The sequence below is a fragment of the Carcharhinus amblyrhynchos genome, chromosome 16, assembly GCF_965287045.1.
Source record: "Carcharhinus amblyrhynchos chromosome 16, sCarAmb.v2.hapA, whole genome shotgun sequence".
In the NCBI taxonomy this organism is placed as follows: Eukaryota; Metazoa; Chordata; class Chondrichthyes; order Carcharhiniformes; family Carcharhinidae; genus Carcharhinus; species Carcharhinus amblyrhynchos.
Window position 1 is genome coordinate 14,808,956 of NC_137339.1, and position 27,762 is coordinate 14,836,717.

The following is a 27,762-nucleotide window of genomic DNA, read 5'->3' on the forward strand; positions in this document are numbered from 1 at the left end:
GAGGAAAAATCAGATCGGAACCATCCACCCTAATACGAGATGAGTAGTATGGATGTGAATAGCAGTGCAGTCCACTCTGCTCTTTTGTGGAAGTTTACAATGAGGTTCTGCTACTGTTATACCTACAGCTCACACATGCCAAGTTGTGTTACTGCACTCTGGACTAAATCGGTAGCCTGACTCATTTTATTTGGATGGAAAAAGCATTCACTAAATTTGGTGCCAATTCATACAAATGTTTTCCATTGTAAAGAGTTGTGTTTAGTGTGTGGTTCATCTCCATATTCTGTGCCAATGGGAAGGGGGTCTCACCTTTGTATCGATGCAAATTGCCCAGTGTAACTTTAGCATGACCGGGCTTGTTAATGTTAACTGATGCCGGTCAGTTCTTTAACATTCAAATTAATCAAAATGTACAGACCTACGTTTTCTCGTTCATTCTCATACTGCCTTGCCCATGGAAAGGTATCCTCCCATAAAGAGAAAGTAAGCTCCGGTGCTTCACGCTAACCCTAAGCTGAGCGTAGCCTGAAAGAGGTGCAGCTGCTCTCCCCTGTCCTGTACGCTCTTGTCTCCCAGGGTGGCATGGTGGCACAGTGGTTAGCACGGCTGCTTTACAGCGCCAGGGACCCGGATTCGATTCCCGCCTTGGGAACATCATCTGTGCGAGCTCTGCACGTTCTCCTTGTGTCTGTGCGGGTTTCCTCTGGGGGCTCCAGTTTCCTCCCACAGTCCGAAGGTGTGCAGGTTAGGTGGGTTGGCCATGCTAAATTGCCCCTTAGTGTCCAAAGACGTGCTGGTTAAGTGCATCGGCCATGCTAAGTTCTCCCCAGTGCATCAGAACAGGTGCCCGAGTGTGGCGACTAGGGGACTTTCACAGTAACTTCATTGCAGTGTTAATGTAAGCCTACTTGTGACACCAATAAATAAACTAAACAAACTATACACCTCTCCCCCTCTTGGCTGTGGCTGTTGCTTTGCTCTCTCAGCAAGAAAATATTTTTCTAGACTGGACAGGGTCGAAAGACATTCCCAATGGTGAGGCTGTTCAGAACTAGGAGGTCACAGGATACAGGGTAGACTGTTTAGGACAGAGAGGAGGAATAAGTTCTTCACCCACAGAGTGGTCAGCCTGTGGAATCTGTTCTTACAAAATGTAGATGAAATTAAACTATTGAATGTTTTCAAAAGGCAGTTAAATATAACATTTGAGGCAAAGGGCATCAAAGGATATGGGAGGGGTAGGAAGGATGAGGCTACTGAGTTGGATGATCAGCCATGATCATAGTGAACAGCAGAGCAAGCTCAAAGGGCTGAATGGCCTCTTCCTGCTCCTGTTTTCACATTTCTACGTTTCAACTCTCCAAATTGATCTCTCCATCTTTTCGCTCCTCAGGGCCAAGCGAACTGAGAATGCTGAATTGCCCAGGGCATGTGCACGAACATCTAAGGCACTATGGCAGTAACAAGAGGAGCCACCCCAGCAGTCTCTGCCCGAGAAATACAGAACAAATTACCTCCCGGCAAGCCAAGGAACCGGATGTGGGACAAAAGGTAAATTGCAGGGCAATCCCATCGCATGCAGGTCGGTTGGTCACCCTTTTTGCTTCCTCACTGAACAATGTGGGGCTAGCAGTCTTTCTCTGTCCACTCTGCATCATTGTGAGCAGGTATCGGACTAAGCCAGTACCTGGACAATAACAGCACTCAAGATGGCATCTCCTCAGTTTCAACAGGCATCTGGTAAGGCTCTGGACAAAATATATGTCTGATTGAGTAAATACTCAAGGAAGCAGGAAGTAGCAAACCACAAAGAAATTTGGCTGGATAACAAGGGGTCACAGAGACTGAAGAGAACACGAACTTTAAAATAGGGAGCAATGACCCAAGAGATTGGTCTGTACTTTGGGCTCTGCATAACATTTATTGCTGTTGGGACAAGGTTACTGTAACACAATTATCCAAGTTTAGCTATTTATGTGGGAAATGCATCTGGTAAATATAACAGAATTAGAATTCCAAATTACACAACACTGAACCATGCCTCTCTCTTGAAGCAAAAGTACTTTTTTGGTGGAAGCTTTTAAAAAATATTTAATAAATAAAAAGAAATGTGCGGCAAAGCCAGCTGCTAAGAGGACAAAGGCAATGTGGGCAAATGAGTGGCAAGTACTGTTTAATTCTGGAACAAAAGATAGTCATAGATAAAAGGGGAAAAAAACCCATTTGGAGAAAATTTGGAGCTTCCTATCTAATCTCTCTCTGACCTGAGGAGAACTATAAATAACTAAATTTGACTTGTACGAGGCGGTACCAACAAGGCGGCACCATTCATTGCTACAGAGGTAAACCAAGGTGCAGTTCCATTAGAAAGCCATCTGTTCCTTTGTATTTAGACAAGCCAAACAATTTATTCTGCAAGAGTTTAAAGGAGATTACAGAATACTGTAACTGTCTTCTTCATTCTCCTCCTTCGACATGTGTTTCCAATGCACTTTTTATTACTTATGAACCTCCAGCTGTATCTGGAGAGGTCAGACGTGCAACTGCAAAGCTGGAGTTGCACCCGCCTGAAGACAGCAGGGACAGCTGTTCCAGATGGGTTTAGTTATGAACTAACTTAGTCATCCTGCAAACTATGATACATATCCAACGCCCAATTTAGATGTTGAGCTCACCTGCAACAGAATCACTGGAGCAGGGAAAGCATTATAAAGAGGGAATTTCCAATCAGGCACAGGGTTGAAGATTTCACAGAATCCCTATGGTGCCGAAGGAGGCCATTCAGCCCATTAAGTCTGCACCGACACTCGGAGAGCATCCCACCCATTCCCTCCCTTCCCCATCCCCACAACCCAGCTCATCCACTTTAACTGATTCACCTGACCTACTGGGACAAGTTGGCATGGCCGATCCACTTAACCTGCACATCTTTGAAGGGTGGGAGGAAACCGGAGCGCCTGAAGGAAACCCATGCAGACCTGGTGAGAATGTGCAGACTCTACACAGAAACAGTCATCTAAGGCTGGAATTGAACCCGGTTCCATGGCGCTGTGAGGCAGCAGTGCTAACCTTTTGCCACCGTGCTGCCCCTTTTCTTTGGTGGGGTGCTCAACATAATTGATTAAAGAGCTTTGGGAAGTATTAACTGAATGATGCTCTTTCCAAGCCCAGATCGACGTGAACATGGTACACTGGCCAGCAGTAATATGGTTTGCAGCTTCCAATGCCACAACTGCTCATATGGTGGGCACGTGATTTGCAAAGTCACTTCAGGGTCACACTATCTGCAACTGAGCGCAAGGTATCAGTCACTGCTTTGGGATCCATCCCAACCCAAGAGCAAGGGTGACAAAAGTGTAACCGCTACTTTACCACAAGGCATGCACACCTGGATTTAACAGGACACCATGGAATTAGTTGTGAGGAGTGACTGATCTGTAGTTAAGCAGGGGCGCACATCGCCTTGTAATTAGCCACGAAGAAAAACTCTGGTCTCAGTGCTGAAACCTGGCAGTCTGAGGATGAGGCTGGGAAACTTACTGTGTATTGAAAAATATTCAGTGGCAACCATCCATAAACAGAGATTCTCCAACAAAAAGAATCCATCTTTTAATTTGCATGTATGGGTGGATTCTAAAATATACACACCACTAGTATGTCAAGTCTATTTACAAATTATGTTCAAGTTTAAAGCATTTTAAGTGGATTTAGTCATGCGAGTGCTTCTGTAGAAATCAGCCATCATATATCTCGCACAGCTTAAACATCTGCCTATTGAGGCAGTCCCTTTTTTTTAAAAGAAATCATAGGTGCTGGAGACAAGGTAAGCATTGGATTATTTAAATGTTGGATCAGCCATACTAGCAAAAAAAGCTTACTTTTTAAAAATCTGTGCATTTTAGATTGCAGAACCCTTGTTACTGATTTCTTTCTCAAATTAAACTAACCCAGGGCGGCATGGTGGCACTGCTGCCTCAGAGCGCCAGGCACCCGGGTTCAATTCCAGTTCCGGGTCACTGTCCATCTGGAGTCTGCACATTCTCCTCATGTCTGCGTGGGTTTCCTCCGGGTGCTCCAATTTCCTCCCACAGTCCAAAGGTGTGCAGGTTAGGTTGATTGGTCAGGCTAAATTGACCCTTAGTGTCAGGGGAATAGCAGGGTAGATACGTGCGTTCCGGGAATAGGGTCTGGGTGGGATTATGGTCAGTGCAGACTCAATGGGCTGAATGGCCTCCTTCTGCACTGTAGGGATTCTACGATGAACCCTTACCCTAGCGCAGGTATGTTTATTCATCTTGTGCACTCGTTGCGAGGGCCACTCATGAGTTTACACCTACTAGAAGCCTCTTCACTATTTAATGTGAGAAGGAACATCAAACATTGATCAGGTTTTGGCGTTGACTGGGTGGAAACCATCTTTCAGTGTGACTTTCCACTAATCACTTCATTTTAAAAGTGAAACGTACGTGCTGTTTGCAGTATCACCAAATTTTCTTCTTTTTAACAGGGGGTCAGGTAACTAATTAGTTGCCATTGGGGTTGCAGTCCTTTAGCTGGTGGTCCACCTAGATGATGCAGGGCCTACCTGCTACTGGTAAAATGCCAGTGGAGGCAAGAAAATGCCCCAAATTGACTCCTAAGGAGTCCTTCACCTTCCCCACCCCTGGTTAAGTGCCACAGTAAGGGTAAAAGCAATGGGCACTCCATTTTACCATATCACACGCCCCTTTGCTCCCAAGCCCACCTCTAAGGGGTTGGTAAAATCCAACCCAAGTCTTTAAACCGGAGTATTTGTGGAGGCGATAAGGAAAAAAACATGCCAAAATTGTTTTACAGAAGATGTGTAGGAAATTGACTGCTCAGCAGTAAATTAAGAATCGAATCCTGCAAGCCCAAGTACAAATTTTCAACAACTAAACAAGGGTGCAAATTGCCACGGGCGGAACCTTATCACCGCCATGGTGGGGTCAGGGCTGTAAAACACAGCAGGACTTCAGCAGGACCAGAAAATCCCCCTGAAGGGAAGGGTCATAAAATTCCACTCCAAGTAAAAATAAACACTTTCGTAATTGCTAACCAATGCTTTGTAATTAAACGTACAGACTGGGTTTGCCTTAGAATAGTCCTCTCCTTTGTATTCAATCCATTTGCGGGCTACCGGGATACTTACCCGAGTGTACGATGCCCCAGAGAAGAGCTGGCTGGTAATTACCCAGACCGCCTGCAAATGACACTGGCAATCACTGAAAAATTACCACCACAGCTGGCAGACAAGCAGATGTTGCCTGCAGGATCGAAACAGCAAAGGCATTTTGATGTCTTGAAAGCTTGTTCTTAGCATCTAACTGAACGTGCGCACTGCTTTGATCAGGGCAACAAGAAAGTGACTTTGAAGGAGATTGTGCAAAGGGGCTGCTGCCTTTAATTTAGCGGCAGTGGTAAACAAATCAAGCAGTATTAAGCAAATTAAGCATTGTTGAGCTAGGAGTAGTTACCTGGTTGAAAAGGCACTTGCATTGATATAGCGCCCATCATGATCTTCACGCCCAATGAATTACTTTTGAAATGCGTGGCAGGAACCGGGCTGGAAAGTTCCCTTACAGTCGGGGAATACTTCAGCAGACGAGGGCATTCAGCCTCTGATCTTCGGGTAAGCGTTCTCCAAGGCAATCTTCAAGACATACTACAATGGAGAATCGCTGAGCAGAAACTGAGAGCCAAGTTCTGAATGCATGAGGACGGTCTCAACTGGGATCTTGGGTTCATGGCACACTACATGAAAACCCAGCATTTAGCCCGGGCTTGCAAAATCCTACTAACTCTCCTGGCTGGAGACAACTCACACCTCTTTAACCTGTGAATATCCTTCTCTCCACTCACACTACCTGTAAAGATTTGATTGCCTGAGAAGACTTGCATTCCAACCATTATCTCGCAATTGTGTCATTGTCTATATATGCCATGTTTTTGGACCCAACTCTCCACTCACCTGATGAAGGAGCAGCGCTCCAAAAGCTCATGATTCCAAATAAACCTGTCAGACTTTAACCTGTTGTTCTGAGACTTCTTACTTTTGAAATTTAGGCACTGGTTAAACGTCAGAAACACGGCAGCCAATTTGTGGGCAGCAAGTCCCCACAATCAGCAACAAGATACCAATCAGACAGTCGTTTTATGTGATGGTGATTTGAGGGATAAATTGGGGATAACTCCCCGCTCTTCTTTGGAACACTGCCGTGGGATCTTTCATGTCCACCTTAGTGAACAGCTGGGCCTTGCTGTAATGTCTCATCCAAAAAATGGCACTTCCCACCGCGTAGCACCCTCATTACCGTGCACTGAAGCGTTAGCCAAGATTTTATTTTTGTGCTCAAGTCTCTGGGATGGGATTCAGAGATGCAGAACTGAACGAAAGAGGACACCATAATGCATGATAAAGATGGTTCAATAAGTTGAAAGGGATGGGGGGAAGTCTTAGTTAAATGTGTTTGATGTTTTTCATTTTCTCCTCCAATATCTCCCTCTGTTCTTTCCCCCACAAGTAGCAAAACTCCTCCTGCACACTTTTGAAGTTAATAAAGTAAAATGCTTCTGTCTCTGAGTGTTGCTCGGTGTGTTTTGTTAAGGTACACAGTCCTAGTCTAAATTAGATCCACAAGGATTTACAAATAAGGGACACAAAGGGGTTTCTGTACAAATAAGAGGCCGTATTGCTAATTTCTATAGAAGAACTGTGTTCTCAAACAACAGGGTGAGAAATTCTATGGCCCTGTGCCCACTTCTCAAGACATTGAGAGCATTAAGCCTTGAACATGGTGGGTAGGGACTATACCCTGATTATGTGCTGCAATTTCAACACCCACTATAATGGTCTAGGCAACAAAATAGTTGCATGGTGGGCCCACACTTGAAATAGGCATTCCCTCCTTTACATGTTGAAATATGGGACAGAACACATCTGTGTCCATTGCAGGACTGGATTGCCCCAAGTGTCTCCAACTCGTTGATTTCCAGGGCCCAAAATTGGCTGCACCTTTGACCTTACTGGCTCAAGCATTGTTTAATGCCCTAGTATCCAGTGCTGCTGGTGACTGTGACTTTGTTTACTTGATGGGTGTTTCTGGAGAAGCCTTGAGGCATTTTGGTTCGTCCACAGGACAGTGGCCCAAATCTTACCAGAAAATGGTAATGTGTTTCTGGTGAGAAAGCTGGCCTGCTTCTCTCCAGACAAACTGATTGGTTTCCCCTTCAGAACCTATGACACTCTGCCAAAAAAAAATCGCGGGGGTGTGATTCATGCTGTCATTCAGGGGAGTGGAGCCTAAACATGCCAGCAAAACCTAGCTGATCGGGTCACCATTTTCAAAGGGCATTCCAGTAAGAACTGCAATAAACCTTCCCCAAACCTATCACATGGGTCTCAGAGGCTCCTGTCCCCACCCCTAATCGGAGCCAGCATTCACTCATTCCTACCCCCCTCAACGCCCCCACCAAATAACGCACAGCATCTCTTGCATGAATCTGCTAATGAGGTCCCACAACGGGACCTGTGCCTTAGCACAATTTGATACTGTCAGGGTGGCGTGGTGCCAACCCTTGCCAGGGGGGCATTGCCAAGGTAGTACCCAGTCATGTCCCTCATCCCCTGGGGGGGCAAAAGTTACGTTTGCGCTCCCATGACAAATTCAAGTCTGTGTGAACCTGCTGGGAGGGGTTGTTTAATTATATTGAAATACATGCAAGTGCATATAAATCAGGTTCATTATGGTGTAAACCTGATGTTGTCACTGGCAAGGGACGAAGAAGATCCAAAATCGCGATCTCGCCAACGAGAACTGTGACTTCTGGATCTTGAGCCCCCTCTCCAGCATTTACGCGGATGGCAAACAGAGGCTCAAGATCGCCCCCACAGTCTCATTAACCTCTCAGCAATTCCACTCCAGGATCCAGTGAGATAAATAGTCCCATTAAGAATTTGTGAACAATTCTTTCAGAGGAAGCATCAACACGTTTGTCTGTTTATAGCATATCGCAGGGGGGCAATGGCCTAGTGGTATTATCGCTAGACTCTTAATCCAGAAACTCAGCTAACGTTCCGGGACCTGGCTTCGAATCCCGCCACAGCAGATGAATTCAATACATCTGGAATTAAGAATCTACTGATGACAATGAAACCATGGTCGATTGATGGAAAAACCCATCGAGTGTACTGATGTCCTTTAGGGAAGGAAATCTGCCCTCCTTATCCGTTCTGGCCTACATGTGCCTCCAGAGCCACAGCAATGTGACTGACTCTCAACTGCCTTCAAGGGCAACTAGGGATGGGCAATAAATGCTGGCCAGCCGGCGACGACCACGTCCCATGAATGAATATTAAAAAAATTGAAAAGTTAACATGCGCTTACTGTCAGTGATGTAGCATAACAGGACCTTTGATGCCAGCCCAAACAGAATCACATAGCTGGCAGTACACATCTCACGCTGAGAATTTACTGTGTCAGCAATAACTACAGAGCATCTGTTGCTGAATCCTGCAGCAAGTTGGCTGAAACAAAATGAATTGTGTAAGAGAAGCCTGGAGGCATTTCAGTTCATCCACGGGACAGTGGGCGTCGCTGGCAGGGGCAGTGTTTGTTGCCCTTCCCTAATTGGCCTTGAACGGAGAGATTTACTAGGGCAATTAAGTATTCGTAGTCCAGTGACATTGCCACTATAGCATTATTGCCCCCTAATTCTTGTACAGTTCAAACTGTAGATTCAGTTAAAAGCAAATGGTTCGAGTGTAGAAAAGTAATGTATTAAAAAAAAACACCTCATTGGTGTAGGCTGGATTCCAGAGGTGTATGTACAACTTGCTGGCCAATTGAACTATCCAGGATTCAGTCCAAAAATCTTTATGCACAAGCTTGAGTTGGCTTCTTGGAATGAAAAAATAACCTCTTGCACAATGTCAAGATACAGACTACAGAAGGATTTCTTTTCAAAGCTGAAATTCAAAGCATGTAACCCAGAGCCATTCACATGATGACATACAGACTACCAGATGACCCACAGACATTGCCAGGATAAACAGCCAGGCCCTTGAGAAACGTATGAAAAACCTTCAAACCTTTGGCTCTCGTCCCTCACTTCTCTGTTCGTGGGATTATCCGCAATGAATCAACCGAAAAAGGTTTCAGCTGCCAATCAGCAATTCTGGCTCCTCATCTTTCATTTTTGTGAGGTTCTATGCCTCACAATCTGTGAGGATCACAACCCATCAGCAATAACCTTACACAGCTAATATTTGTTTCACCTTAATCTAACTGCCTACAACTTTGATTAGCCACATCAGCCAGAAAGCATCGTCTATTAAGGAAGTTTGAGAGCACATATTTCACGGACAGCAGACTAATGTTTGGGAACTGCATGTCTCCATCACCAGTCACATTTTACTGGGCAACATTGTCTGAGCTGAGAGATCACTTTCACCTGGGGAGTTTCTTTTAATTTGGCACAGAACAAACAACCAGATGTAATCCAGTGATTGATACACAGGCCTATCAGTGCAAATAATATTCATCATTATCAAAATCACACACGTAAAAAGCTGGAAGTCCTTTCCTGAAATGGGACACTAATCACCAAGCCTGGAGTTAAGTCTTTAATTTGTACCATGTCTTCCTTGTGGCACTCCATCAGCAAAAACTTTCCTTCTTCAACATGAAGCCAATGATTAGAAGCTTTTAGTCAAAAACTCAGCAGCTGTGCCAACATTTTTTTCTATTTAAGCACTGTCCTACGTAAAGGAGAAATTCTATCACGCAAATATCTGATGGACTAAAACCAGACATTGTGATAAACAGCCTACAATTACATCAAGCTTCTGTTGACTTTGAAGTTTAAAAGTGTTCACATTTAACCTTTCCTCTATCATGGTAATATGCAATTCCTTTCCATTCTAGTAAAGTCAATCAAAAAATACATTCAAACTTGCTTCTCATTTTTAACCAACAAAGTAAAACGACTGGAGAAAACCAATGTTATTTATGCCTGTGGGAACAATACATTGGTGCACTAAAGCGTTTTGTTGTCATTTGTATTCCCACTCATCAAATAGCAGTCCTGATACTGCCGGACTATGTGGGGGGCAAGTGAAGGTGCCAACTGGTGAGTAAATGTTCCTTTGTGGAGGGGAGGAAGGGGTAGGAGACAAATTGGTCCAAGGCCATCGTGCGAATCTAAAGTTTGGCACCCTTATCACCACAAGTGCAAAACACGCACGAGTCACATAAAATAGACAATGCAAATGTCAGAGATCTCACTGTTGGTATTTCTGATTTGATTTATTATTGTCACATGTATTAGTATATAGTGAAAAGTATTGTTTCTTGTGTGCTATACAAAGCTTACATAGGGAAGGAGAGGATGCAGAATGTAGTGTTGCAGTCATAGCTAGGGTATAGAGAAAGATCAACTTAATGTGAGGTAGATCTACTCAAAAGATTGATGGCAGCAGGGAAGAAGCTGTTTTTGCGTCGATTGGTACACGTCCTCAGGCTTTTGTACCTTTTTCCCAATGGAAGAAGGTGGAAGAGGATATGTCTGGGGTGTGTGGAGTCCTTAATTATGCTGGCTACTTTTCCGAGGCAGCAGGAAATGTAGGCGGATTCAGTGGATGGGAGGCTGGTTTGTGTGATGGACTGGGCATCATTCTGTGGTATACCCAATTAGCTGGCATAGCGAAAAAGCAAATTACAATTGCACAACCGTGTCCTGGGATTGACTAGCTACAAGAAGCCCATAGTTGCCTGGATCTCCCTGAAATTGATACTTAAACTTTATTATTTTTAGTGTCACCAGTAAGTTCACATTAGCACTGCAAATGAAGTTACTGTGAAAATCCCATAGTCGCCACACTCTGGTGCGTCTTCGGGCACACTGAGGGAGAATTTAGCATGGCCAATGCACCTAACCAGCATGTCTTTTGGACTGAGGGAGGAAACTAGAGCACCCGAGGAAACCCACACAGACACAGGGAGACTCCACCAAGTGACCCAAGCTGGGAATCGAACCCGGATCCCTGGCACTGCGAGGCAACAGTGCTAAGCACCGCGCCACCATGCTGCCCCTAAAACTTGCTGAATGAAACCTGGTGTAATGATTTGGACTGGACGCCCCATGACCCAATAACCATGAATTCATCATTTGCGACAAAGTTCATAGTAGTCCAGGAAGAAATGCCAGTGAAAAACCCACAACTTCGGAGTCGAGAGTGTTGCCACGGAGTCAAGGCTGACTCCAACACTTTACATCAAAGAGGTGGAACATTTTTGCTCAGAGAATTTGCAAGTTCCACCGCTCTGATTAAGGAAGTAAAAGTGAAGCGTTACACACAGCACTGGCTTTAGTAAGATCATTCTTGATGGTTTGGCTGCACTTTGCATTTTGAGGAATGGAGAAATTCTCGAGCCAAACTGAAAATCCTAACACTGGCACACAAAACCCTACCTAACATCGTCGTCACTTAAAGAGTATTCGTCTGTGTCCGTGTGTTAGATAGTTTAATACGACATTTGCCGGAGGTTAGTGTAACAATTAGGCTCTTTTCAGAGGGAGTGAAGTCAACTGCAAATAATTAAGACGCTGTGTTTGGCATTTGCCCCAGTTTTCCTGCTGAATAAGTCTCAGCAATTTCTAAGCAATGAGCCGCAGAGATTTATTCGGAAAATGATTGAGAAGTTGGTTTTGTGTAATTGAATGCAACAAGGTCACCATGCCTGGACTCCAAAGGTTCCGTTGACATTTTGGAGGAGAGACAGAAAGGATCATCTAACCACAAGAACAGATAAACGACGGGTGAGAATACAGCTTGCTCTGAATGGGGGGCTTAGCTTTCCCTCCCACTGGTACATCAGCATTAACGCCTTCGTTGGGTTCCTGCCAGTCTGGTTAAACGATTCGGAGCCTTTCAAGCCTCGGTGATACAAAGCAGCGTCAAAGATCTCGCCATTGCGAACACTGCAGCTCCTTTCCATCGCACCCACACACCAAACCCTAACTAAGCTACTGCAGAAAAATAAAAAAGTGTGGCTTGTTTCCTAAAACGTAGAGTTATTTCCTCTTTGCATGGAGAGAAGAAAAGGAACAGCATTTGATCACGGAGAAAAAGGCCTCGACTTCCATGGAATAAAACGGATGTTTGATTCATTCAGTCAACACAAACAATAGCTCCAAGTAAAGCATTCAGCCATCACACTGCTTCTCGCAAACCACCCTGGGCTTGACTTTTTAAAGGAACTAAATAAATGAGTAATGTATGTAGTAGTCAGTTGGGGTGGAAGGAATGAATCATTCAATTAAAACAGAACAGCTTGTTCAGATAGCCAGCAAAATCACAATGCTTTGTAAGCTTCTATGATTTTATGCATCATAGCTTCATTCAATAAAGGTTCAAGTTAATGTTGGGAAAGGAGAATTTGGCTGCTCATGGACAATATTTATCCGTCAGTACCAATCAGCTCCCCAGGTCAAATTACTGCCCCCGCTCACCTCCAATTTCTCTTCTCCCAGCTGTCTTTGATGCTTAACATGATGTGTTCTCCCTCCTGTCCCCTCCGCCCACTTTCTCAAAGCTCCAGAAATAGGCACTTTGTTTATTCTTGAATTTCAAGCAACAGCATTTGGTAGGAGAAATGTTTTAAAAGGGGAGGTGGGGGGGGTCAGAGGTAACCCTGGCAAATCACAAATTAGCCCATCTCATCCATGGCTCGAGTGCAGAAAGTTTGTAGGGGTGGGGTGCTCAGAGTGATGTGGAGAAGAATATTGCAATGAATCTCAATGTCCCAGAGCCAAGTACAAAGTTACCAATCAGCCAGAGTTCCTCAGTCCTGCTCATAGGAACAGCAGTACACCATTCAGAACCTTGAGCCTGTTCCACCATCATTTTGGGGCAGCACGGTGGCACAGTAGTTAGCACTGCTGCTTCAGAGCGCCAAGGACACTGGTTCGATTCCCACTTGGGTTTGTACAATCTCTCCGTGTCTGTGTGTTTTTCCTCTAGGTGCTCCGGTTTCCTCTCTCAGTCCAAAGATGTGCAGGTTAGGTGCAGCGGCCATACTAAATTGACCCTTAGTGTCAGGGATAAATGCAAGGGGTTATGTGGATAGGGCCTGGGCAGGATTGTGGTTGTATTCAATGGACCAAATGACTTCCTTCTGCACTGTAGGGTTCTATGACTGACCTCTATGACCTCCATTTACCAGCCCTGATTCCAAACACTCAATTCCGACAATGTTGTTATGTTCTAACAGAAATCTATCAAGCTCAATTTTGATTTCTTTTTAATTGACCTAGAATCATCAATGATTTGGGGAAAGGGGTCCATATTTCCAATACCACTCATAAGAAACACTTCCTGACATCACTCCAGAATAGCCGACCTCTTGGTTATTACCCTCACCATTCTGAAGTCCCACATCACAGGAAATAGTTTATCTCTTTATTCAGTGTTCCTTACAAGAAAATATGCCGATCCCAGTGAAAATCACTGCCCGCCATTGTTTAAGACTACACTGCCAGACGATCATTTAAAACAATGTACTGGTGGCCTTGTACCACAAGAGGTAATGATACAAAGCATTCAGTAGTATAAAGGGAGTGAAGCATGGTCCTGTGCTTAACAGTAGTAGTAAGCTCAACAATGGAATAAAAATAAAACTAAATTACTTTCTGATTTTAACTGATTTTCGTCATTCACAAAATTAGCACAGAAAGTATTCAGAAAAATAGCATTTCATTTTTAACTATTATTAGTAACAACTGTAATTCTCTAAACAGGGTGGAGCACCTGATGTAATACTCACCGATACGGATTAGAAAGATCTTTTGCATCACAAACATCTGCATGACCATTACACACACAACGCCCGCCTATACTGATGTCCTTGATACTGTAGTAATACTGAAAGAAAAGAATGTTTTTTGTTCAGAGATCCGATACTTGATCACAGTATTTCACTTCATGGAAAAGATAGCTTGACTCCTGGCAAATACATCTGTGTTTACTGACACGAACTACATAAGAACATAAGAACATAAGAAATAGGAGCAGGAGTAGGCCATCTAGCCCTTCGAGCCTGCCCCGCCATTCAATAAGATCATGGCTGATCTGTTGTGGCTCAGTTCCACTTTCCCGCCCTCTCCCCATAACCCTTAATCCCCTCTCTTATCAAGAACCCATCAACCCGCTTCTTAAAAATATTTAGCGAGGCAGCCTCCACCACTTCAACGGGCAGAGAATTCCAGAGATTCACCACCCTTTGAGTGAAGAAGTTCCTCCTCAACTCCGTTCTAAACCACCTCCCCTTTATCTTGAGGCTGTGCCCCCTAGTCCTACTGTCTTTTTTGAGCGGGAAGAGTCTCTCCACCTCTATCCTATCCATCCCATTCATCATCTTATACGTCTCAATGAGATCTCCCCTCATTCTTCTAAACTCTAACGAGTACAAGCCTAGTTTATTCAGCCTCTCCTCATAGCTCAATCCCCTCAACTCCGGTATCAGCCTAGTAAACCTCCTCTGCACTCCCTCCAGGGCCAAAATATCCTTGCGCAGGTGCGGCGCCCAAAACTGCACACAGTACTCCAGCTGCGTAAAACTCACCAGTTCAGTTGTCCGAGGTGGATCACATCAATGCATGTCTTTTTAGAACAGAGCAGGGATCAATGATAACAACTTGTGTTTATATCGTAGCATTAAGATAGTGGAATATCCCAAGGCACTTCATGGTAGCATTATAAATAAAATTTAACTGAGCTACATATTACATCACATGACCAAAAGTTTGGTCAAAGAATTAGCTTTGAAGGAATGATGAGGAAAGCGTTATGGAGAGGCAGGGAGGGAATTCCAGAGCTTAGGTCCTCTCGGCAACTGAAGACATGGCCATTAATACTGGAACAATTAAAACTAAACTAAATCAGAATTAGATGAACACAGGCATCTCAGAGGGTTGTAGGGCTGGAGGAGGTGAGAAGGATTGATTTGGGGGAAAAAAAAACAGGTTTTTGAAAATCATGGTTTTACTTAACCAAACACAATGTACGATAACGGGTACACAGGTGATAGGGACTTGGTATGAGTAAGGTAACAGTGTTTTGGATGGCCTCAAGTTAAGAGAATAGGACAGTAGAAGTCAGCCAGAGCTAATATAGCCTAGAAGTGACAAAGGGATTTGGTTTCAGAAGCAGATGAGTTAAGGATGGGACAGAGTTGAGTGAAGATGTGGAGGTGAAAAGAGGTAGTATTAGGGATGGCAATGGATAGGAGGACAGGAACTCAACTCAGCGTCAAATTTGACACCAAAGTTACAAACCGTCAAGTTCAAGTGTTGGGATAAATGGTGCACTCCGTTAGAAGATGGAATTGCTCAGAAATCTTAACACTCAATGTAATGGATACCGTTATAATAAAATCTGAAAACCTTTGTGCAGATTGTCACATCTATGAAGAGTAGCAAACAATAAGAATTCACCAATGTAGATTTGCAGGTGCTATTGCTATGGCCAAGATTCACAGTGAGAAATGGAGATATCTTGGTCAGTTTAGTTATGTTCAATTCAGAATTTTTTTTATTCATTCATGGGACATGGGTGTTGCTGGCTGGCCAGCATTTATTGCCCATCCTGAGTTGCCTTGGAGGACAGTTGAAAGTGAACCACATTGTTATGACTCTGAAGTCACGTTGGCCAGACCAGGTAAGGACAGCAGATTTCCTTCCCTAAAGGACATTAGTGAACCAGATGGATTTTTCCAACAAGCGACACTAGTTTCATGGTTATCTTTTAATTCCAGATTTTTTTTATTGAGTTCAAATTCCACCATCTGCCATGGTGGGATTTGAACCTGGGTCCTCAGAACATTAGCTGAGTTTCTGGATTAGTCGTCTAGTGATAATATCACTAGGCCATCGCCTCCCCCAGAATTCAGAATTTATACAACTTTTGTGCACTGTAAATCTGTAAACCATAACTCTAAAGCAAATGCACTGCAATTGCATTACTGGGAAATGTATAGGAGAACCCAACACAATGAACTATATGAAATTGTTGGAAGGTTTAATGGGAACACTATTGCACACATAAGAAGCAAATTGAACATGGCAAATGTAGAATGCCCTATCCAGTATACAGAATTTATTGAAACATGTACGATTCTGAAGGGGGCTTGACAGAATAGATACTGAATAAACATTGCCCCTTGTGGGGGAATCTAGAATTAAGGGGCACAGTTCAGAATAAGGGACCTCCCACTTAAGATGGAGATGAGGAGAAATTTCTTCGCCCAGGAAATTGCTAATCTTTGGAATTTTCTAGGCCAGAGATCCATGGAGACTGGATCATTGAATATCTTCAAGACGGAGCTCGATAGATATTTGATCTGATGGGAGTTGAGTGTTATGGGGTGTCGGCAGAAAAGTGAAGGTCAGGCCATGATCAGATCAGCCATGATCTTGCTGAATGGCAGAGCAGGTGAAGGTTTGAATGGCATATTATCACCCCTATTTTAAGTTCTTGAGCACACTGTACTTTCCCAACACCCCAAGTGGAGATCGACTAACTCAGCTTGGTTATGGGGTCAAAGCTGAGACCATCCTGGTCTTTACAGTTCAGGGGCTGAGATGCTGTTAAGGCAGATGATATTGTTAAGGCAGATATATCTAAATCAAACACACAGTCAGGATGTACGGTCAGCACTCACCCGTCGAGTGACTGTGGGGTCCCGCAAGGCCTTGCCCATCAAATGTCCCAGGAGTGTGTTTGTTCGGAGGAACCGCAGTCGGATATTAGTAGCTTTGGTGAAGTCACGAAGGACAGGAGAATAGGAGAAGTTCATGGCTCCTGGTCGTCCATTTACCAAAGAAACCACAATCTAAAATTGGAACCCAGGAAGTTAGTTAACCAGCATGGCAAAGTTTGATGTCACCATTTATTCAATACATCTTCAGCACCTATTAATAGTGGCGAGACAGACATTGAGGGAAATGCATCAACTTGGACAAAAGAATATGTACACTGAGTAATATTCAGATTCTGCAGTACCAAGTGACTAATATTAATATAAACTCTATTTCAAGCCTCCTAGTTAAAAGTACTTCAAACAATCAGATTCCATCATAGGAGATTTGACTATCTAATTCGATCTTACCAGATGGAGCCTGTTGTAACTTTAAAATGTCTTAAATGTGTTCGGCAATACAACCCAAACTAAAAACTGTACAAATCTTTGTAATATATTCTTAGTGAACGAAGTATGTGAAATATTGGAACTTCAGAGCAGTAAAGCATAAATCCAGTGAGTTATTTGTAATTATTTTACACTTACCTCTCCATTTTCCAGAGGCACAATACGTGAATATTCAGTGGTACAGATAGCATCATCATCCTTTATAATGCGTTCAACTGACTTTGGCCCAAATTTCTCAATACAATCTCTTTTGGAAGCTGAAGAACAAAGAATTGATGACACCAAATGGGTAGCTTGTTATACAGTTAAGAATATTAAATTTAAGACTTATTACAATGTTGATCATCTAATATCATTGTATCCCTACAGGGCAGAAGGAGGTCATTTGGCCCATTGAGACTGTCGACAACAACCCCACCCGTAACCCGCCAATCCCCCTAACGTTACGAGGCAATTTAGCATGGCCAATCCACCTAACCTGCACATCTTTGGAGTATGGGAGGAAACCGGAGCACCTGGACGAAACATAGGCACATGCAAATTCCACGCAGACAATCATCCAAGGCTGGAATTGAACCCGGGTCCTTGGCGCTGTGAGACAGCAGTGTTACCCACTGTGCCACCATACCTCCCCGGTCAGCAGACATACCACTAGTGTAAAAGCACCTTCAACCCATGCGGCTGTGAACTCCCAACAACTGACAGCTAACCTCAAAGCAACACTGGTCAAGCAACACTGGTAATAGAGCTGCATGGTGGCACAGTGATTAACATTGCTGTCTCACAGCATCAGGGACCAGGGTTCGATTCCCGGCTTGGGTCACTGCCTGTGCGGAGTCTGCACATTCTCCCTGTGTCTGCATGGGTTTCTTCCAGGTGCTCCAGTTTCCTCCCACAGTCCAAAGATGTTCAGGTTAGTTTGATTGGCCATACTAAATTACCCCTTAGTGTCAGGGGAACTAGCTAGGGTAAATGCATGGGATTATGGGGATAGGGCCTGGGTGGGCTTGTGGTCAATGCAGACTCAATGGGCTGAATGGCCTCCTTCTGCACTGTAGGATTCTATGATTCTATGCATGAGGGTGGGCAACTTTGCACCATGCATTGGAGGGTTTAAAGGACTGGAAACTACTATCCCCTCGAGAAAGAGAACTGTCTGGGTTGAATCCAAATTACATTTTTACCAATTAGTTCTAATTAACATTCTACCAAACTACATATGGATAGAGTCATCTATGAGACAGGAACACGGTGAACCTCTCATTGATAATGCAGTTAAAATTGCAGTAGAATGTTCTGCCCACCTTGTCTGCTGGTTCGCCACAAGAGCAACGTGGCTAGTTTCACTCCAACCATCCTAAATTGGTGTCCTCCCAGGTTCTCGACCCTTCTGCCAAAGGTAACAGTTTCTCCCTTCCTAATCTGTCCCGACCTCTCATAATTTTGAAAATCCCTATCCAAACTCGTCCTCTCAACCTACCCTTCCTTGAGGGGAGCAACCCCAGCTTCACAGACACTCTAATGAGTGAATCTACAAAGATGTGGTTAGTTTTATAAGGCACAATTTTTAAAAAATTACCAGCACATAAAAAAAACTGAAGTCTGCACCAAGTACCACTAACTGCATAACACTGCAGACACAGCCAACTTTTGGTGTTGGCTAATTGGACTTCTGTTTAAAATAAGCGCCCCAACGAATACATCTTTTTTAAAAAAAAATCTTCTGTATTTTATGCTATTTAAAAAGTTGCCTCACAATGTTTAAATGCTTAGACATAGATTTCTATTGTCAAGTGTTGCCAAATAGATTTCAAAAGCTGTGCAGACCCACAGAACGTGTCGGAGTCATCGGTCATCAGATATCTGCGTATAAAATGATCCCCTCCCCCCAAAGATTTATCTTCATCCCCACGTAATGACTGAGAGGCTTAAAGTAACATTTCAAAATTGGCAATGTCTTCACCTTTAAGTCAGCCAACATTCACAATGCAGTTTCCTTCTTGCTCCTTCTCATTTCGATTAACTGATTCTTTTTCCACTTGGCAACGCTCCCTCTCTCCTGAATTAAAGATTCAGCTCCCTCCCTATCTATACTGCTAGGCGGCCTGTTCATTTTAATATCAGCCTGGCCTGGAGTTGAAATTGGGAGGGAAAGTTGCCATTTGACTATGCAACGCTGGAGGAGTGTGGAAAGAGCAACAGCTGATAGGAATGTGGTGCTTGCAGCAAGCTTCACCAGTTATAGGGAAATCACTCAGCCTGGACAGCTGGGAGGACAGATGTGCAAGGCAACCTTTTGCTATTTTATCTGAAAAACAACATTAATTTCTAAGCTTCTCGACAAGAAATTCTTCCTTTCTTTGACTTCTCAAAGCCAAAAAAAAACAGAAATTCCTGGCTGTGTAATTTGTCTCATTAATTTACGGGACATGGGCATCGCAATGTGGCCAGCAACTATCGCCCACCCCAAGTTGCCCTTGGAAGGCAGTTGAGAGTCAACCACATTGCTGTGGCTAAGAAATCACATGTAGGCCAGGCCATGTAACAATGGCAGATTTCCCTCCCCAAAGAACATTAGTGAACTAGGTGGGTTTTTTCTGACAATGGTTTTATGGTCATCAGTAAATTCTTAATTCCAGATTTTTTTTTATTGAATTCAAATTCCATCATCTGCAACGGCAGAATTCAAACCCAGGTCCCCAGAACATTAGGTGAGTTTCTGGATGTATAGGTCTAGCGATAATACCCCCTCCCCTATAGTGCAAATAATGAAGTGCTTTATTAGGAGGGCATTTAAGGTTTTCTATCATTGGAAGCCAGCTTTTGGCATTGCAACTTTATACAACAACAATTTATATTTGTTTAGCATCATTAATGTAATAAAACACCCCAATGCACTTCAAATGAGCATTATGATGCATCTGTATTATAGAAACATCTGCAAAGCTTTGAAGAATGCATCACTGTGTCGTTCAGGCTTAATATATAAAAAAAGACTACATAGCTCATCATCTAAAAGAGCTCCATCAACAGAAGAATAGATCATAGAAACATAGAAGATAGGAGCAGGAGGAGGCCATTTGGCCCTTCGAGCCTAATCTGCCATTCATTACAATCATGGCTGACCATCGAACTCAATAGCCTAATCCTGATTTTTCCCATAACCTCTGATCCCATTCACCCCAAGTGCTATATCCAGCCACTTCTTGGATACATTTTTATGAATTTGAATTCTTAGCATACAATACAAATGATCTGGAAACCCTAGGCTTTGAGATGACAATGGATAAAGATTTGTGTGCAATTGCTAAGATAGGAATTTTAGTTCCCAAACAGAAAAGCAACATTGCAATCAACTGTCCATGAATGGCAGCAGGAAGTCCAGCCCACCTTGGCAACCGAGCCTAATAAAAATGTGGCTAGCTGATCTCCACACCAAAGCTTTTTGAGTTAAGTCACAGGGCCTGGAACTAAAAAAGATGCTAGAGGTAAGGATGGGAGAGAAGAGAGCTAGTAAGGGAAAGGAAGGAGAAGGAGGTTCTGGGAGTCAGTGGTTTACCCCAGGGGTGAGGGGGCTAGGAGTCCAAAACAAGTCTGCACTTTTCTTCTGGTCCTACAAAAGCACGTTTTTTTTTTAAAGAACTTTTCTGAAAGATTTATTTCATCCTCTGACTGAGCTGTCAGGCTGGCTGCAAATGAAGATTCACGGGAGAACGGTGTCAGGATTCTATTGAGACAGTAACACCACAATGGGCAGAATTGTTTCAGGCTTCCCACCTAACTCGGCTGAGCATCTGATCGATGTGAAAAATCAGGCATGTTAAAATTGCAAATGAGTGGGTAGAGGGTGAACACTTCAGCCGTTCCAATCCAACTGCTCACCCATCCTGATCTCACTGGACAGGCAGAGTGTAAAATACCCATCTTAGCGTTCATACTGAATGCTGACATCCACTATTTTAAGTCATAATGTCTTTGTTAAGGGAACTGATCTCATGAATTTTACATGAACGTATTAAGCATTTATATAATGAATCTTCAAATGCCCTAGGTTCAGCTATTTAGCTTCACTGCCATTATGGATAGTACTAGGGATGAGGGGATTAAACTCAATGTTCTAGAGAAAATCTGATCAAAATCAACCAGCTTCTACCAGCACCGGGGCCTAAATCTTCCAATCCCGTCCAGGGCCGGATGGAGAATTCAATGGACAATCAAACCTCGGGTGGAAATTTCCAGTCCTAGGGCGGACGGGACTGGAAAATCCCACACTGAGAAATTACCATGATGTTTGCACAGTATTTTTGTTTTGAATGAAGGCGGTGTTTTGATAATTATAAGGAGAAACATTCCAGCAAAGCAGGGGAAAAGCACAACATTTGGTACACACGTGATGTTCCTCAGGCTGGTAAAGGTCCTGCTGCAGCAGGATAAACAGGAAAACCAATAACATTTAATTAGTCCGGCCACCCATTTCCTTGGGGAGTTAGGTATTCTTCAGCAAACTCCATCCCAAAAGGCCAGTTCCTGTTCCTGCATCTAACATTCATGCTGAAGTGCTAAAGCAGCTAAATAAACTTAACCACCCTGTTCTTTACTAGGCACCAAAAGGCAACAATTTATATCGGCGGCATGGTAGCACAGTGGTTAGCACTGCTGCTTCACACCTCCAGGGACCTGGGTTCAATTCCCGCTTTGGGTCACTGTGTGTGAAGTTTGCACATTCTCCCTGTTTCTGCGTGGGTTTCCTCTGGGTGCTCCAGTTTCCTCCCACAGGCCAAAGATTTGCGGATTAGATTGATTGGCCACGCTAAATTACCCCTTAGTGTCCCGCGATGCATAGGTTAGAAGGATTAGCAAGTAAATATGTAGGGATAAGACCTGAATGGGATTGTTGTTGGTGCAGATTTGATGGGCTGAATGGCCTCTTTCTGCACTGTAGGGTTCCTATGATTTACACAGCACCTTTAACATAGTTAAATGGCTCAAGACACCTCACAGCAACATTGTGAACAAAACTCAACACAATGCGGAGAAGGGATTGTGACCAATAGTTTGGCCAAACAGGTAGATTTTAGGGAGTGTCTTAAATATATCAGAGTACATATTATAGGAAGAGAGTGGCGTTATGATACTGTCGCTGGACTAGTCATCCAGAGACCCAGGGTAATGCTCTGGGAACCAGGAACCAAAACTCACCACGGGTGATCATAAAATTTAAATTCAGTAAAAATCTGGAATTAAAAGTCTAATGATGACCATGAAATGATTGTCAGAAAAAGCCATCTGGTTTACCAATGTCGTTTAGGGAAGGAAATCTGCTGTATTTACATGATCTAGCCTACATGTGACTCAGGACCACAGCAATGTGGTTTTGACTCTTAGAAGCGATGCCCTCTGGGACGGGCAATGAATGTTGGCCAAACCCAAGGCACCCACATCCCATGAATGAAAAATCAGAGCGAAGCCTGATCTTGCATTGCAGCATGGATTCTTGGGGATGGGATAACATTTGAAAAATCTAATGTACCAGATAGACAGGCCAGAGCCACATTTTGGAATCACAGAATTTCTACAGTGCAGAAGGCCATTCGGCCCATCAAGTCTGCACCGACCACAATCCCACCCAGGCCTTATCCCCGTAACCCATGTATTTACCTCACTAATTCCCCCTGACATTAAGGTGCATTTAGCATGAACAATCCACCTAACCCGCACAGCTTTGGAGTGTGGGAGAAAACCGGAGCACCCGCAGAAAACCCACGCAGAGAATGTGCAAACTCCACACAGACAGTGACTCGAGCTGAGAAACGAAACTGGGTCCCTGGTGTTGTGAGGCAGCAGTGTTAACCACTATGCCACCCCTCCACTCCTGACTTTTCTTCCCACTACAGTTAATGAGGAGCAAAATCAGGGACAGGGTTGCAAAACAACCATCAAACCTGAAGCCTCCAGTTTCTTTCCTCGCTGGTTAGATCAAATTTGTCCCTTTAGCAGCACAAGACTCGAAAATGTTCTTGCTGAGGTGGTTAACCGCAATACAAACAAAACATTGCCCCAGAGACTGCTTTCATGCTAACTTTACACCACACAGCACAGCAACAACAGCTTCAAGTATCATTTGATTTTTGCATGGCAAGGCTGATTTCCAAAGCACTAGAGCAACAAATAAACAAACAGCACTCTGTTCATGTTCTTGCAATTAATAACCTCTCCCTCAATGTCAACAAAACGAAGGAGATAGTAATCGACTTCAGGAAGCATAGTGGAGAATGTGCCTCTGTCTACATCAACAGGGATGAAGTAGAAATGGTCGAGAGCTTCAAGTTTTTAGGTGTCCAGCTCACCAACAACCTGTCCTGGTCCCCTATGCCGACACCATAGTTAAGCAAGTGGATCAATGACTTTCTCAGAAGACTAAGGAAATTTGGAATGTCCGCTACGACTCAACAATTTTTACAAGTGCAGCATAGAAAGCATTCTTTCTGGTTGTATCACAGCTTGGTATGGCTCCTGCTCTGACCAAGACTACAAGAAACTACAAAGGCTCGTGAATGAAGCTCAGTCTATCACTCAAACCAGCCTCCCGCTCATTGACACTTCCTACACTTCTTGTGGGCTCGGAAAAGCAGCCAGCACAATCAAGGACTCCACGCACCCTGGACATTCTCTCTTCCAGCTTCTTCCGTTAGGAAAAAGATACAAAAGTCTGAGGATACGAACCAACTGACTCTAAACAGCTTCTTCCCAGACTTTTGAATGGACCTACCTCGCTTTAAGCTGATCTTTCTCTACACCCTAGCTATGACTGTAACATTCCATTCTGCATTCTCTCCCTTCCTTCCCTACGTATGGCATGCTTTGTCTGCATAACACACAAGAAACAATATTTTTCACTGCATACTAATGTGACAGTAATAAATCAAATCAAAAAGTTGTTTGAAGGTGAAGACTTCCAATGTTATTTCTGACCAGCTGATATCAGAGAAAGACCAAGTAAGGAAATGGTGGGATTTGAACCCAGGGCCCTAGAGCATTACCCAGGGTCTCTAGATTACCAGTCCAACAACAATACCACGCGCCACTGCATCCCCATATAAATATTCTGATATATTTAACACACTTCCTAAAATCTACCTCATCTGCCCTCATAATTCCTTCTCAGCTTGCAGGTTAATCAGGATCAGGAAAGCAGCATATTTTTGGCAGCAGCACGTAGTCAATTCTAACTTTGGTGGCTGCTGTTTTTCCTGTCTAAAATGGAGGCTTCAAACAGTCAATAGCATTTGGTCAGCTGTGCTCTGAACTAAATATTAAAGCCATTAAAATGAAAAATAAACAAAAATGGATATCATTTACTTTAAGGATTGTTGCACCATCTAACACGCAACTAGAAACTGCAAATTGCTGCCTCAAAATGATTTAAGATGGAGAAACTGAATGAGTATAGAAACTACCTATATACAGTGGAAAATCTACTTGAAGCACTTAGGCATCTGAATACAACAGGAACAGGAAAAGAATGAGCCTCGAGCCTGCTCCAGCATTTAATAAGATAGACCCTCAAATTCTCAATCCCACATTCCTGTCGCATTCCAATATCCCTCGATGCCCTCTGCACACAAAACTCTATCCATCTCAATCCTGAATACACACAATCCTCAGCTCTCTAGGATTTAGAAATCCCAACCCTTCAGTTATTAATGTTTAAACCATTTGTCAGGGCCATTTTTGATCCAACTAAGCAGTTTCATTAATAATTGTTGGTTTTGTGCAGTTTTAATCTGAATGGTCATACTGACCAAAGGGAAAGACACATCTTTCTCCTCTATGCCCATGTACTCTGAGCATTAAGTGCAGCATGGTGGCACAGTAGTTAGCACTGCTAACTCACAGCTCTAGGGACCCCGATTCAATTCCAGCCTTGGGCCACTCTTTGTGTGGAGTTTGCACATTCTCCCTGTGTCTGCTTGGGTTTCCTCTGGGTGCTCTGGTTTCCTCCCATAGTCCAATGATGTACAGGTTAGGTGGATTGGCCATGCTAAATTGCCCCTTAGTATCCAAAGATGTGCATATTAGGTGGATTGGCCTTGCTAAATCTCCCCTTATGTCCAAAGATATGCATGTTAGGTGGATTGGCCATTCTAAATCGCCCTTAGCATCCAAAGACTTGTGGGTTAGGTGGATTGGCCATTCTAAATCGCCCCTTAGCATCCAAAGACTTGTGGGTTAGGTGGATTGGCCATGCTAAATTGCCCCTTAGTGTCCAATAATGTGCATATTAGATGGATTAGCCATGTTTTTACCTACAAAATAGGGCCTGGGTAAAATACTCTGTCAGAGAGTCAGTGCAGACTCAATGGGCTGAATGGCCATGTCTGGATTGTAGGGATAATAATGAAAGCAATAGTTAAAACCGATTAATTCACAAATGGTGAACATGAGCAACACTGCCAGCTTCTTTGTCCACTTAGCCTGTGCACTGAGCTGAAGAAAGCATTTAGTAATAATATCTTCCTTTGATCCAATATTATTTGGACAGGATAAATCTGTACATGGGATAAATTAGCTCAAATCAGATTTCTTCCTGAAGGGCTCTCGCCACTCTTTCAACAAGAGACAAGAACTGCCTACTGTAACTCTGTGCCCACAGCTGCCATTGTGACCAAAGGCTTACACTGCAGCAGATGCAACATTCACTAAGTTGTCAGCTGCCAGGATGGGGCTTTCACTGCGAAATTTTATGCGACTATTAAACAAGGCAGCCCGTTATCCGAGTACAAGAGCTGAAGTTGAATGTTTAATTCGGGCAGTTGGTGGATGGCAAGCCTTAGTGTGAGGCCCACCCATGACAGGAGCGGCGAGGGAAGGCTGATAGTGAAAGCATTCGAAACTGCTTCTCATCAACGCATTCCAGTCACAAGATGCTCTCACAGCTGTCCGCCAGCTCTCTGGTGACACATTAATAAATAAAGGCCTGCTTGAGATCACAGCAACAAGTGCAAATGTACTCCTCGATTACGGTGGCAAACACTTGAAAAGTTTCAATCTAAAAACTCACCTAAAAAGACAAAACAAACATATTTTCTAATGCCTGCATGTAACCACCCTTTTTGTATGAGGGCTGACAGCTAGTGCCACTGGATTGTTTGAACACAGAAATCCGCTCATTTTTAATGTATGTTTGTGGAACTTGTGACCCTGTAGTTAAGAGCTGGGACAGATGAATTGGTTGTCACACCTTCTTCAGGGAGGATAGTGTTTAATTAACCACTATCTCTGCTGGTGCCACCCTTTCCTCTGGAATCCTCTGCTCCTGGTTAGAATAACTCCTCATGCTGACAGCTTTATCTCGATTAGTTGGCTTAAAGTTTGCCCACCTTCGTCTCGCAGAAACTTGTACATACTTCTATAAAATGGCCATAGCACAGAAGGAGGCCATTCAGCCCATTGTGTGTGTGCTAGATCTCTGCAAGAGCTATTTAGCTAGTCCCACTCTCTCCCAGTAACCATGAAAATCTTTTCTGTTCAGGTAATTGTCCAATTCTCCTTTGATTAAATCTGCCACGACCACATTCTCAGTCAACACATTCCAATTGTTGTGGGGGAAAAAAAGTCTCCCTCATGTTGTCGTCGATTACTTGGCCAATCTTAAATCGGTGTCCACTGGTTCTCAATGCTCCCACTGTCGGGAAGTTTCTCACTGACACGGTGGCACAGTGGTTAGCACTGCTGTCTCACAATGCCAGGAACCTGGCTTCAGTTCCGGCCTTGGGTCACTGACTGTGTGGAGTCTGCACATTCTCCCCGTGTCCATGTGAGTTTTGTCCGAGTGCTCCGATTTCCTTCTATAGTCCAAGGATGAGTGGGTTAGGTGGAGTTGCCATGCTAAATTGCCCCTTATTGTCCCAAACTGTGTAAATTAGGTGAGTTTAACTATGATATATGTATAGAATTACAGGCATAGGATGGGGTGAGGGCCTGTGTAAAATACTCTTGTCAGTGTGTCGGTGTTGAGTCTATGGCCTCCTCTGCACTATAGGGATTCTATACTCTTTCCAAATCCCTCAAAGTTGCAAACACTGCCATCAAATCTCTTCTCAACCTTCTCATCTTTAACCATGATGTGGAAATGCCGGTGTTGGATTGGGGTGGGCACAGAAAAAAAATCTCACAACACCTAGTTAAAGTGCAACAGGTTTATCATGCACTTTTGGAATGCTGCTCCTTCATCAGGTGAGTCAACATTTATTTCAACCACTCACCTGATGAAGGAGCAGAGCTCCAAAAGCTTGTAATTCCAAATAATCCTGTTGGACTTTAACCTGGTGTTGTGATACTTCTTACTGTTCTCATCTTTAAGGAGCACAGCCTCAACCTCACTATCCACACAACTGGAGTCCCTCCTTCTTGTAACCATTATCGAAAATCCTTTCTGCACCATCACTAATGCTTTTGTCTCACCTTACAAACTTAACTTCTGTAACCTTGCTCTGTCAGTTTCTGAGTTTGCAGAGATGAAGAAGTTTCACAC

At 43.6% G+C, this 27,762-nt stretch overlaps 1 protein-coding gene across 3 annotated transcripts in view; it reads right to left on the reverse strand.

The window, feature by feature from the left end:
* lama5 (laminin, alpha 5) overlaps positions 1 to 27,762 on the reverse strand; it is a 283,499-nt gene that overhangs the window by 173,016 nt on the left and 82,721 nt on the right. For all 3 annotated transcript variants that reach the window (XM_080204748.1, XM_080204749.1, XM_080204747.1), the window contains exons 4-6: positions 17,367 to 17,485; positions 16,743 to 16,913; positions 13,848 to 13,945 (exon numbers count right to left, since the gene is read on the reverse strand). In XM_080204748.1, coding sequence (XP_080060874.1) covers positions 13,848 to 13,945; positions 16,743 to 16,913; positions 17,367 to 17,485 — 388 coding nt within the window. The remainder of the gene's footprint in view (positions 1 to 13,847; positions 13,946 to 16,742; positions 16,914 to 17,366; positions 17,486 to 27,762) is intronic.